The following is a 13037-nucleotide window of genomic DNA, read 5'->3' as shown; positions in this document are numbered from 1 at the left end:
TCCTGGTTTAGTTTGGCTATTCTTGAGCGAAGCTTCCTGTTATGTCTTTGCTGTCTCCATCTCCGGATTAGGCTGCACCAGGCTTCCCAGAGATCAAGCAAGTGATTGTCTACCGCCGGTGTTTGATTAGGCATTTGAAGTTTCTTTGTATGGTGCATTATGTCGTTGCATAATTCTTCGGTCCATGCGCGTATGTCTTCTATCGTGTTGGTATGTGCCTGATTTCTCTTTTTCCTTATCGCATCCCAGTGTGTTAATTTGCCTGTGCGCAGGTGAGAAAGCACGTGGCGCCGAGTGACATGACTCCGAAGGTTGGGGAGGAAATGCGGCGGCTACCGAAAAGCAGCCGCTCCTACGGTGGCGCGCGACAAAGGGATCTCGCGGGAAAGCCGCCGCTGCCGCGCGGTCAGACGACGATAAGTACCCCTTTGTTGTCCGCTACACGCACAATCCTCGGAACTTGGCGAGGCCGTCTGCCTTCGCAAAGAGGATTATTCCCGAAGCATTTTCGCAATCCAGATATGCCATCACCCGAACGCACCGCAGCGAATTGACGATGACCACAGCGTAGTGCTGGCAGTGTTGTGCCTCTAGACCGAGCGGCGGGGATCTATCCATTCACGCGTAAGGCCGGGACGCCTGGCCACTGACGTCCTGAGTGGACCTTACAACAGGTGTAGGCTGCTCAGTTAAGTTTGAAGTTATAGTGACAGAATGAACCATCAAACAAGCTGCTTCTTTCTCTAATCCGTTCGTTATATCCAATAAAAAAAGCAATTCTCACGACCTGGCCTGCACCAACAGCGAACCCTCGGGTGTCAAAGCACAGCAGACGGGACGCTTTTAGCCGCATGGAGTACTCACGCGCAATCGAAATCCGATAAACCTCGAGATTACGTACGAGCGAAGGTCGCTACTGCGTCAGAAAGGATGCAAGATAAATGTCCGCCTCTCAGTGCAGTCGCACACGGTGAACAAAAGTCGCAGCAGTCGTTGCTGGGCGTTGCCGACACCAAGAAAATGGCTTCGGTCGGCCATCCGTACACTCTGGTGGGCTTCTCAGAGGGAGTGGACCGGAGACCGCTCTTCTTCGTCGAGCCTCTCCCCGTGACGAGAATATGCAGCGCATGTGGACTCGTGCCACGCGTGAAAGCGTTCCTCCCTTGCGAGCACTTTTTCTGCAAATCGTGCTACGACCAGTGCGAGCGCAGTGGTAGGGTGGCTTGCCCTCTGGACGGAGACACCTGCTCGGATGACGAAGTCACCTGGACGGAACGTCCAGCCAAGAGCGTCATGACGAAACAGGTAGGTGGTCAACATTATTAGAAGGAACTTCGCATACCGCTGCAAACAGGGGGCCATTTGCAAGGCATAGAGTTGCGGTTCCTCTGAGCTCGATAAAAACTGATAGAATGCCTCGTTTTCAAATTAACTGCTAACTCGCGGTCATCTATAAAGCACAGACTGGCAGTTCCTCTAAGCCAGCTCAGAAGAGATGTGCAGCCACGCACAAATGAAATTCCAACGCGATAATATGAACCGCAACGCACACTTGGCACTCTTTTTTTTATGCAGGCCGAATTTTCGCACAGCTTCATGACAGTAACTAAGTTTGGAATTGGGACTTTTATAATACACCACAGCCGCGAAATTTTGTGGTTTGCACGAACTATATTTTCCGATTTAGTGTGCTCAGATGTATATTGGCAAATTCCCTTTTCATATGGTCATAAGTCTACAATGCCTCGGTTTCAAACAAACTGCTAACTGGCGGTCATCTATAAAAGATAGAGTTGCAATTCCTCTAAGCCCACCAGAAAGAGAGGTAGAGTACATCCTTTTTGAAACCAAAAGTTAGCTGCTCCAACAGAGGTCTGAGACGGCTAAATGGGGCAAAGACAAGATATGAACTAAGCGAACGCTAAAATGCGATAGATGTCACCTTCCATCGTGGATTTGTTGCTGGGTCTTTCCGGATCTATAATTCTTATATTTAGTGGGCGTTGAAGGCAAGAGAACGTTCTTGATCGGGGAAATCCGCGTGCGGGTTGGGTTATTATGTACTCCCTAAACTCGGACAGCTGCCCAAGCTAAAACACCGCGACGTACGGCACACGTCGTATCCAGCTGCGGTTGAACTCTTCACGAACATTTAAAGATGTCATATCAGTTATGCGTTTTCGGCAAAGCCAATACATCTACAGCACGACACTGTGCTTTTTATGTATTGATTACTTTCAATGAAGTCAAACCACTACAAGTTTGCTTATCTGAATGCATTACGGACGTCGAACACCACAGCTCTGCTATTAAGACCGCTTTGAGCGAAGGTCACAATGTATCTCGACCGCTCGGTGGATGGAAAACCCCCAAACTATTGCAAGTGGTGTTGTCTCGGCTGCCGATATATCTCTAGCTGTTGCGAGGATAATAGAAAACAAATATTCTTTTAAACAAGGAATGTCAATTAAACAACATTGGAGCTTGCGAGCGGGAACCAAAATCACTCTGAACAATAACAACCCTTTCTTATTTACGAGGCGCCAGTAGCAGAGACGGAGAGACGGTGTAGCAGAGACGGAGAATACCGGTCTGGTGCGATAACCGGTCTGGTGCGGTTATCGCACCAGACTGGTATTCTGGAGGTCGTGGGTTCGGATCCCACCCGGCAGGCATTTTTTCACCACTTTCTTTGTGACTCAAAAAATTCTTCATATCTTTCTATAGCCCAACGCATTCCCCCCTTTGCTTTCCGAGGTTTTCTTGACTGCCAACCCTTATTCTGTATGTATGTATGCATGCATGCATGTATGTATGTATGTATGTATGTATGTATGTATGTATGTATGTATGTATGTATGTATGTATGTATGTATGTATGTATGTATGCATGTATGTATGTATGCATGCATGTATGTATGTATGTATGTATGTATGTATGTATGTATGTATGTATGTATGTATGTATGTACGTATGTATTGCGCTACAGAAAGAAAGGAAGGGCCACCAGCAGGCGTAAATTTTCTCGCCTAGGAGCAGACACCGGAACGTTTGCTGGTGTAGCGGAGGAGAGATATGGAGGAAAGAGAACATAGGAATAGGGGGATAGGGGAGAGGGCTTACATAAATCATATATACCACATATGCGAGATTAAGAAGGAACATATTATCTGGGGGATGAGGACGCCTTTGAACATTGCCTGCACACGTCCAACAATTCTTTCACAGAAGTAAATTTGGTAGTAATCTAAAAGTTGCCCTAATTCAAAGAAAGCAAAACTGCCATATTACCTAATGCAACTTCTTTTGTGGTGCAGGTTTTATGCTGGAATCACACCAATGGATGTAACGTCATCACGGCTGCTGCGGAGATCTCCAAGCACTTTCACAATGAGTGTGGGCACCACATGGCGAGGTGTCCTAAATGTTCTGCAGAAATCCCTGCCAGCGACGTCTGCACTCATCTGGAATCTCACTGCGATGCTTCAAGAGAACCCAGTGGAGCTGCAATACCATCGAGACACACAGTGTCCGAAGAACAGGAGCCTCTCAGTGTGACATGCTCAGACGTTACCAAGCGTGGTCGCCGAATACCCAACGCTAACTCAATGGCTGTTTCATCGGTTCAAGCCCGGCTGAAAGAAATTAGCCGCGCATTTAAAATCGCCATCTCCGCAACACCATCTGATGATGGAAATATGGACGATAGACACTCGAGACAAAGGCTTCTTCACGAAAGCCTCAGCACAATCCAGAATCAATTATCTGGCAAAAGTGATCAGCTTGACGATTGTGGGCCCAACGGCAGTGTTAATCAACAAGCCCTGAGTTACAGATTAATGGAAAAAATTGAGGCGGTGGAACAAGCTGTAAAGCAGGCTATTAAAATCGGAATAGGTCACAGGGAAATGGTTGAGCAATTTGCCGCACTGAGAGAAGCAATAGAATGCGTACAACCTGAATTGAAGGCGGAGCTTGCAGCTCGATTGGACGCAATCAGGGAAGCCATGGAAGAGGGAAATAGTGAAGCAAGGGCGGAGCTTGCAGCTCGATTGGACGCAATCAGGGAAGCCATGGAAGAGGGAAATAGTGAAGCAAGGGCGGAACTTGCTGCGCAGTTCGTCTCGGTCAAAGAAGCAATGGGAGACGGACACATTCAAACGAAGGCTGAAGTGGCATCGCAGTTTGACGCGTTCAGAGATGCAATAAGCAACGGGCACTCTGAAACAAGAGGCGAATTGTCGGCGCAGTTAGCCGCATTGAGAGAAACAATGGGAGACAGAGATCGTGCAACGAATTCTAAGCTTGAAAGCATATCAAAGGCGATTGATTCCCAAGGCGATCGAATCAGGCATCTCCTTCGTGATATTTTTTCCCACCACCTCTCTATTAATACCGAGGCCACAACGCACACCTGGACATTTCAGAAATATGGGTCACGAAGGCAACGGTCAATAACTGCATTATTCGGCGAGGTCGAAACGGTTGACCCGGTATACCTCCGAGGTTACTGCGTGTCTGTAGATGTCCATTCAAGTTTCCACCATGGTTTCCTCTTTCGACTGCACAAAGGAAAACTAGATGACTTTTTGGAGTGGCCCTTTAAATTCATTATAAAACTTTGCATTCTTCATCCAGAGAATCTCAAGAAATTGGAGTACTGTAAGGCAACAATTAGTGAAAATAACCGATGCTTTTTAAAGCCAGTGAAATCGCAAAACGACTATTTTCCTATTTTTGAATCACTTTTAGATTGGGAAGATCTGGAGAGAAATGGCTTCGTCCACCGTGGCCGAATCAGTTTCAGGTGAGCAATCCTGCGCTTTAAGTGAACTCTCCAATTAACTCAATACACCAACTCTTCGCTAATGGCTCGCTCACACAAGGAAGGCAATTTTTCATGGACTTCCTATAGCATGTAAAGTAGCGCCCAGCGTTGCTTATAGAAAAGGGAAGAAAAGAGGCACAGCAAGCCTTTTTGAGAAATGTTTACACCCAAACGAACGCCGGATCACTAGGCGAGACATTTTGCTCCTGTCCTTCCCTTTTTGAATGGCGCAAACCTGTATGACCTGTGGTGACAGGCCGCGAATAATTTTAAAAAGGGGATGCGAAGACGGAGCAATTGCTGGCACACGTCGCAAAAATATGCCGCCAGGCTCACTAAGAACTCAAGAGAGTGAATTGCTGGGCTAGTTGGTTCATAATGTTCAGAAAAGGGGAGTGTGCCTCCTTCTCTTGTCCTGCGTTCTGCTCGCTGGTTTCCCCTTTTCTGAACACTAAGAACTCACTCACTCATTCTTTCACTCACTGACTAACTCCTTCATTCACTCACTCCCTCAGTCAAAACCGATTTTAGTGCGTCTTCAAAGCTTGGTTTACAGTACCAATGTATTATTAAATGGTTTGGCAACAAGAAATATTTTTCAACATGTACGTTATAGTAGTCATCTACCAATCAAAAAGCGGAGCATAAAGTAGCGAGTTGTGTCTCCTTTAATTATTTATCTTAAAATTGAAGGGTCGCCAAACCAGGACTTTGCTTTCCCGCGCTATTATATATAAATATTGTTCGCATTTCACGAAAACTTCACGAATTATCAGCTACAGCGCTAACTATAAACAAGTTCCTGCCCTTTGCTGAAAGCGCTGAAGGTGTAGTCCCTAGTTATATTGACCGTAAAAGAAGATTGTCGTTGGCAAAAAGCAAAAACGCTGCTGTTCGGGATTTCGGCGCACGCTAAAGGTGCCAAGGTGGTCTAAATTAACCCGGAGCTCTCCACTACGGCACTTGTGCTTCTGAGCACGAGGTCGCGGGTTCGATTCCCGGCAGCGGCGGTCGCTTTTTTGATGGAGGCGGAAAGCAAAAACGCTCGTCTGTACCAGATTTTGGCTCACGCTAAAGATTCCCAGGTGGTCAAAATTAATCCGGAGCCCTCGACTACGGCGCGCCTCATCGCCTCCGTTGCGTCGGCGCGTTAAACCCCACAATCAAATCAATCATCAATCCACTACGGCACGCTTCCTCCCCTCAGTATACCGTCAGCGCGTTGAACCCCATAATCCAAAAAAGAAAGAAGATTGCTTACTTTCCGTTTGCCCATTAGTCGACAAGCTCATGCCGAATGGAACCAAATTTATCCTTTTGGAGGGAAGGAATTCTTAGAGAGAGCTTTTTCTTTTGCCTTTGCTACTATCCAGAGCTAGCTACAGAAACTTATGAAACGATTGTTGTACACCAGCAGCTGCGGCGATCCCCATAAAATTCTGTCACAAATAGGTTGCAGCGTATTTCTGTCATTTAAAAGACACGCCCATTCTTACCAGATCGTAATATAAGTGTAGTGATATCACGTTAGTTGAGGCGGCTAAAGGTTCCAGTGACACCCCAAGAGGCTTTAGGAATATGATGAGGCACAGAAGATTTTTACTCCGGTAAACATACGAAACGATACGAAACTTACGAAGATTACGCTTTAAAAAGGCAATAGCGTTACATTAACAATAAGTAGGCGTCTTCGTGCGAAAAAGATAACAGCAGTCGGATATGACTATTCCCCCCCTCCCTCGCCCACACAGACAGACGTTTCAAACCTCTACCGCGTGGTTCCCTAAATTAGTCCAGAATTTGCGTCTTTAGTATCCTACCCAGGCTACAATAGAACAGTTATGGCAACAACTAAGCTTCCCTCATACCTCAAAAAATATGTTCAGGATAGCACGGACGTGCTTCGGTAACTCAGCCGCGGCGACAGAAGTCGTTTAACCTTTGAAATGCAATTCCCCAATGTCCCCAATTTTTCTAAATTAAGATATTAGGCAAGCCTGATGCCATCCTACAGAAAAGTTACGAACACCAGGCTAACAGGCCACTTTGTACATCGTCCCCGTTTCGACGTTCCCAAATGCACTGCGTATGTATACTCCCCGAGCATAATAGACGGGCTTTTCAAAACTTGACTCCTCCTGTTTAAGACTCCGGCCGTAAAATTATTAGAACCTGTTATCTTCCTACCAGATTGTCCCATTTATGTGTATCAGTGGTGCTCTTTTATGTGTGGAGTGCATATTCGAATACCCGGCGGGCTTTGTTGTTCGCCTTAACACGGTCTTCTTTTTTGCAATCTTAACTCTCTTGGCGCTCGTTGAGGGCCTGTTTCGGGAGTATTTGCCTTAAAAAGACCATAGACGCAATGTGTCTACAGGCGACACCTTTCTAATCGGCTAAAACTGCCCACGTGGCTCCTAAATATCAGCTTTCGTCAACGCAAAGCAAATCTTGGATACATTTGAGGCAGTACCTGAACAACTAAATAGCACCACTGTTTAAGTTCAGCATTCAGTTTTTACTTCTTTATATATAAATTAAAAAAAAACGTGCTAAAGGAGGCGTGAACGAGAGGCGAGATACAACTAAACCAACCAAAATACTCAAGCCTATTGCGCCAATCAGGGTGGGACACCGCCGGATCTGCAAACATTGTGGAAAGAGAACGTGTGGTAAAGAATATATTGCATCCCTCATTGCCACTTAGCAAACACGGTCACACTAACAGTGTGGTTACTACGTTGTATAGAGGTCATCATACTCGCAACCGCAGTATGATAGTTCTTGAGTACTAGCAATACTGAATAATCTGAAATCGTTGCATGTATGCCGCTGGGCGGTCGGTTTGGCCTGGTCAGTGAGGCGTTGCAATCCAAATTCTCCAACATCAGGTGCGTAAGACCCTTCATTTTGGGTCCCGACACATTCACATCGAAATTACCGACTGTGATAACTGCGGTAGTGTCATATTCACTAACTCAGGCTAGCAAGCAGCCCTGAACATTTCTGCCTCCCCGTAAGATATAATACACTGTAGGTGCCACGATACCGTCGTTTATTCGTACGTTATACACGTCACCAAATGCAGTAATATCTTCATCCTGCGAGTCCAGCACGTAGGGTAACACGTACGTCGCGATTCTATACGCGTGTCATGCCGTTGTTCGGGGTGACTGTCGAGCTGCACCGACCGAGTTACAACGAGGCATTTCTTTCGAAGCATGTTTCCAAACTTCTTAAAATGCGTTAAAGTGCCCTTTTTCTGCTTTACATCTGTCAGCTGGGTTTTTCCCCATGCCTACAAGTCGCTCTCGTTTTCTAACCCACTGGTTCCTTCCATGATTCGATCGTCCTATCTTGCTGTCCTTATCTTTATTCCAATAATATGCCTGCTTCATAGCTTTCTCCTTCTTTACCATGACGATAAAACACCATTCCATTTATTTTTGTGCACTAAATTTACCAAAGTACAGAAGCAATTTAACATATTAGTGCACTCGATGAAAATAAGAGTTTGCAAATAATTCCATGCACCGGTACCAAAGCATTAGCAGCTACAGCAATGGCGGGAAAGGCTAATTCTGCCCTCGACGTCACAACCATAACGACATAGCCAGGAACTTCCCTCGATATAGTCGGTGTAGGAGGCACGTGATGGTGTTAAGTGACTTCGAAAATTTTTCCTTGCCACATCGAAAGATAAGTGGAAGGGAGCAGAACCACAAAGAAGTGTTCCCATTTAAGCCATGCACTATCACATCAGGCAGGATTTTCATACCCAGCTTTCTCGCTCAACATTCCGCTCTCTCAGGAACCTAGCAAAATCACTTCAAGAAAGTGATATTTGGCATAAAGCACGAAGGCAACGTGAAGAGGAAAAGTCTAAAATATATTTCCAGGATTTCGAATATGTTTTGTGTAATTCCCTGTCAAATATTATTCCCCATGCATTTGTATGGGATAGTTTCCATGGCTCAGGAGCCTCGTCGCGCAGCGTGCGAGACTTGAAACTCTGTACGAAGCAAGCTTCCACCCCAATATTAGCTGCGCAAAAAAATTTTACATTTCGCTAAATAACTACAGATTAATCACTGTTGAAAGGACTGCCATGAGCGGTAAAGGTGCACATGTTTATGAAGGTGAGAGTTTTCTGTTGTCACGAATGTTCTACCAACACACAAAAACTAGGTAACGCTTTTGAATTTCGACAAATTTTCATTTAAACCCAGGTGCTTCACACAAACCTTTCTGATTCTCTTGTTCAATCGAGATGCTATGAAATGGATGAGCCGAAATTGAAGGTGTGAGTACGTTAGTTGGTGCGTGGCGCACATTGCCCCACTCGTACGCGATTAGGTCTTGCCCAAAGAGCAATCCCCATGGTTTCATGCTGATGTAGGCGAGAAACCATTGACATTCAGAAGGGCAAAGAAGACGTTCCCGCACTCCGCATAATGTTCATAGTTAGGAGACAAAAATGGGTAAACGATGACTTAGACACTTATTCTTGCTACAGTCAGTATAGATTGACTCGCACTCGCAGTGTTTTTAACGCAGCAATGCCATTAGAATACTGGCTTAGACGACCGCTGAACATATCTCTATCCCTAAAACCTTATTAAGATGCAAGTGGTGGAAGTAGTTTCAGTAAACCACCCGAAGATTGCGTAGTGGACGCTCACTCCATGACATTTTTTTTTTATTTTCAGCAATTGCGGTTTAAATTTCATTTTGTGTATTTGCCCATTGTTTTTGATTGTCCACTCTTTTCGTCCCACGGCAACTAAATCTTGCATCCACCACTGCAACAAACTATGAGATTACTCCGATTAACGTTGTGTTGTTGTATGAACCCAGATTTCCTATTCCGGACCGAATTAGTCTAAGGCAGACATAGAACCCAGACATATGTGAATAGAATATTTCAGTAAGCGCTAAGAACCCCTGCTTGAAATATTGAGGTAAACCTTCGACATCATCAGTGGTGAACATGTGGAAACGCAATTTCTTCAAACAATACTCGGCAGCATAATTTTCTAACTAGTTTCAAGTAAGTAACCTGAAGCAGAACTTGAGTCTCAAGGGAAGGCTTCCTTACAAGTGCTGCATACTGAGAACAGAAAACGCAGGAGAGCCAGTGGCAAGAGGGGAAGATGATTGTAGGGTTTAACGCACCGATGCAACGCAGGTGATGAGGCGCGCCGTAGTGGAGGGTTCCGGATTGATTTTGACCACCTGGGGATCTTTAACGCGCGCCAAAATCTCCTACACAGGTATTTTAGCTTTTCGCCTCCATCAGAAGAACGGCCGCCGTGCCGAGAATTGAACCCGCGACCTCGTGCTCAGCAGCGCAACGCCTTAGCCACTCGGACACAGCGGCAGGTAAGAGGGAAGCTCTGTCGATACATGGTATATAACGTTCGTATACTGAATGCTTTCTGCCTTATTATTCTTAGAAAACATGCCCCAGGTTCTCTGATCAGTCATTGCACACGAAAAGCGCGCATTTTTTCCTTCAGAATGGCAATTATATACTTTTTCTCCTACACTAACTTATAAAAACTTTTACTCGTTTGCGTGAAGTTGATAGCTTTCCAATGATCAAATCCAGTATCGACAGCCTAGCACAAAACCCGGCGTGTTATTATATACCCACAATGCATACCTAAGTAAAGTCATTGGAATTACGTTTGAACGAAACCAAGGCGACGTTTTAAGCTTTCACGTTTAGTCATTTGTGCAACTCATGAAACAGCCGTCTGTACACATAAAAAATTACAAATTTTGTTCATGGACGTCATACAATGACGAAGTTTAATGACAGATAGAAAGTTCTTTCCCCGTACCTATACATATATATAATACCGACATGCTATAACCTCAGTCAGAAAACAACGTTTCGATTCCTAGTTTCGGTTTAAGGTAAGATTTGTTGGGAACTCTAACGCGAAATAGGTAACTTTAACTTATGCTCTGTTAATTGTTATGTGTCTGCTCTATTTTTTTCTTTGCAGTCTTGAACTCGAACCCATGGCCGGCGCAAAGTGGTGAAGGTGGCCTTTGGGATGCAAAGCCTGAGAACGAAGTGCAATTCATGCGGGACGTTTTGCTTCAAAAATAAACCAAAACGTGAAGTGAATAAACGCCCTAGAGGCATGAACTAAGCAGGATGCTAAAATTAACCAATCCTAAGGAGAAATTTGGAAGACCAAGAACTTTGCTTGTGGTGTTCAGCAAGATAAATATCACTGCTCCATTGGGAAGATATCTTTATTTGCTTTTTGTGCGCCCATTTTGTGCAATTTTTTTGGTCCCTTCCAAGAAACTCTATCACAGTATCCATTAAAAAAGCTCTGCTGCGTAATAAAATGTTTTGATGACTTCGGCTGCCCATTATTTTCCGTGTGAGATTCAGTGTTGTTTCAACAAGTCTTTCACAAACAACTTTCACAACAAGTCCATCATTCAACTTGGGGCAAGTGTATTTCATACAAACCGGTAAAAAGGAAAACTGTATTAGGCAAATGGCACCTGACACGCAGCTTAAATGTTGCCATGGGGCTCCATTACTGCATTGCGACATCGCGACATCGCTACCTCGATGTCCGATTAGGTGGCGATGTCCCGATTTCTGATGTTATTAGAACAGGAGGACCCAATCACCGGCGGGGAAGAGCAGAGCTTCATGAGACAGTCAGCGGTTGGGGCGAGGTGGCGTCACTACGATTCAACATCAACACGGCAGGTGATGTATGCGGCCTCGAAGCAAAAATATTCCTTCATGCACGCACGTGCCGCACGCCACGTAGTCATCATAATATTTACTCATTTACTAGCTAAGACACGCTATTATACTCAAGCGATACCCGGAACGACGATGCTGGTCGCAGTGAGGAAGAGCATAGTATAAGGGGACAGTCCTCAATAGGAAAATCTACCGATCATAGGCGCCTCCCATAGCATTGATCCGTTTGAGGAACAGTATGTCTGTGTTTGCATGCTATTGCGCCAGATCAGTATCAAAAGGGGAATTAAGACTGTATTTGCATTGAAGACGCCAACAGTACAACGTAATAATTACTACTGTATCCTGGGCAAACTTGTTGCGTTGATAGACAAATTAGCGCAGGGCCATTCGGAGAAGGGTACGAAGGGTTTGAGCCACACACAACTGGTTCATTGGTGGTAAACCATACGGCTTTAAGGATGAAGCTGCAACTGGTGTCACAAACAAAAACGTATTTATACCACTACGAAAGAAAACGCGTCGCTGGGAGCTCATAAAATCAGTCCACGAAGAAAAGATGGACGTCATATAAAATAGACCAGTCTTCTTACGAATTACAGTAATTCTCACCCTATCCATCAGAAAAATTCAATTAAAGTTATGACCTCCCCGCTTTCTATTACAATAAACAATACCTCACTATGATACCTTCAGCCAATTATAAAGAAAACGTAGCTCCCTGGAAAAGGTTTTGTTTATCTTAATAAGAGTGGTCGACCGCAATACCGGTACCCAACACAGACTCCAGGGAATCAGCTATGCGTGACAAATGAAAATTCGGTCGGTGTCTTCTGCGCCTGTCATAGTTGGGATTGGACTACTTAGCTGTTATCCCGTTATAAATTCCGTTATAAATTCAGCAAACTCTTCCGGAAAACTGTCGAAAGAGCCAGACGAAATACACTGCTGATTGTCGGAGACTTTCAGCCAAACCATACGGAATGGAGCTTCAGCGTGCCACAATAAAGGGGCGCAATGTCTGGCTTGATGTGCAGAGCGATGGTCTCAGCTTTCTCAACGATCTGCAGCATACCACCCGTATTTAATACTGTTCGTCGAGACACTACCTCTAAATTGACATTTGCCAAACACACGCGTGCTGAAGCAACCTGCCTAAACAAGCAGAAAAACCTCTCCAGCGACCACTATCTTGTCACTATCGGGGTAAACTCTAGGGTAGCCAATAGAAAGCTGCTAAAAAAACTACAGCTTATCAACTAGGAGGCATTAAGCGCGCTTAGAGCCGAAGAACGAGTCCCTCTGGGGGCGGAAGACGGTTCTTCTGAGGTCGACATAACGGACATTTAGAGCTAGGCACAACAAGTTCACGCGACAGTAAAAGTGCAGGGGGTTTTACTGAAGAGGCAGAGCTCCAACAGGACGACGCAAAGTTGCTGCATATGTGGTAGCTAAAGCTGCTT

At 45.1% G+C, this 13037-nt stretch overlaps 1 protein-coding gene across 2 annotated transcripts; it reads left to right on the top strand.

The window, feature by feature from the left end:
- The first annotated feature begins 942 nt into the window (after positions 1–942).
- LOC144142876 (uncharacterized) lies at positions 943–11215 on the top strand. Of its 2 annotated transcripts, XM_077674697.1 has the most exons (3): positions 943–1305; positions 3319–4808; positions 10844–11215. In XM_077674697.1, exons 1-3 carry the CDS (start codon positions 1021–1023, stop codon positions 10878–10880), a joined length of 1812 nt encoding a protein of 603 aa, XP_077530823.1. In that variant the 5' UTR covers positions 943–1020; the 3' UTR covers positions 10881–11215. The 2 variants fall into 2 exon arrangements, with proteins under 2 accessions (XP_077530823.1, XP_077530825.1); XM_077674699.1 differs by lacking the exon at positions 3319–4808.
- Positions 11216–13037: the final 1822 nt, after the last annotated feature.

This window comes from Haemaphysalis longicornis, unplaced genomic scaffold (assembly GCF_048455015.1).
Source record: "Haemaphysalis longicornis isolate Haplotype H1 unplaced genomic scaffold, Haemaphysalis longicornis Haplotype H1 scaffold_6, whole genome shotgun sequence".
Taxonomy (NCBI): Eukaryota; Metazoa; Arthropoda; class Arachnida; order Ixodida; family Ixodidae; genus Haemaphysalis; species Haemaphysalis longicornis.
This window is presented reverse-complemented; position numbering and strand designations above follow the sequence as displayed.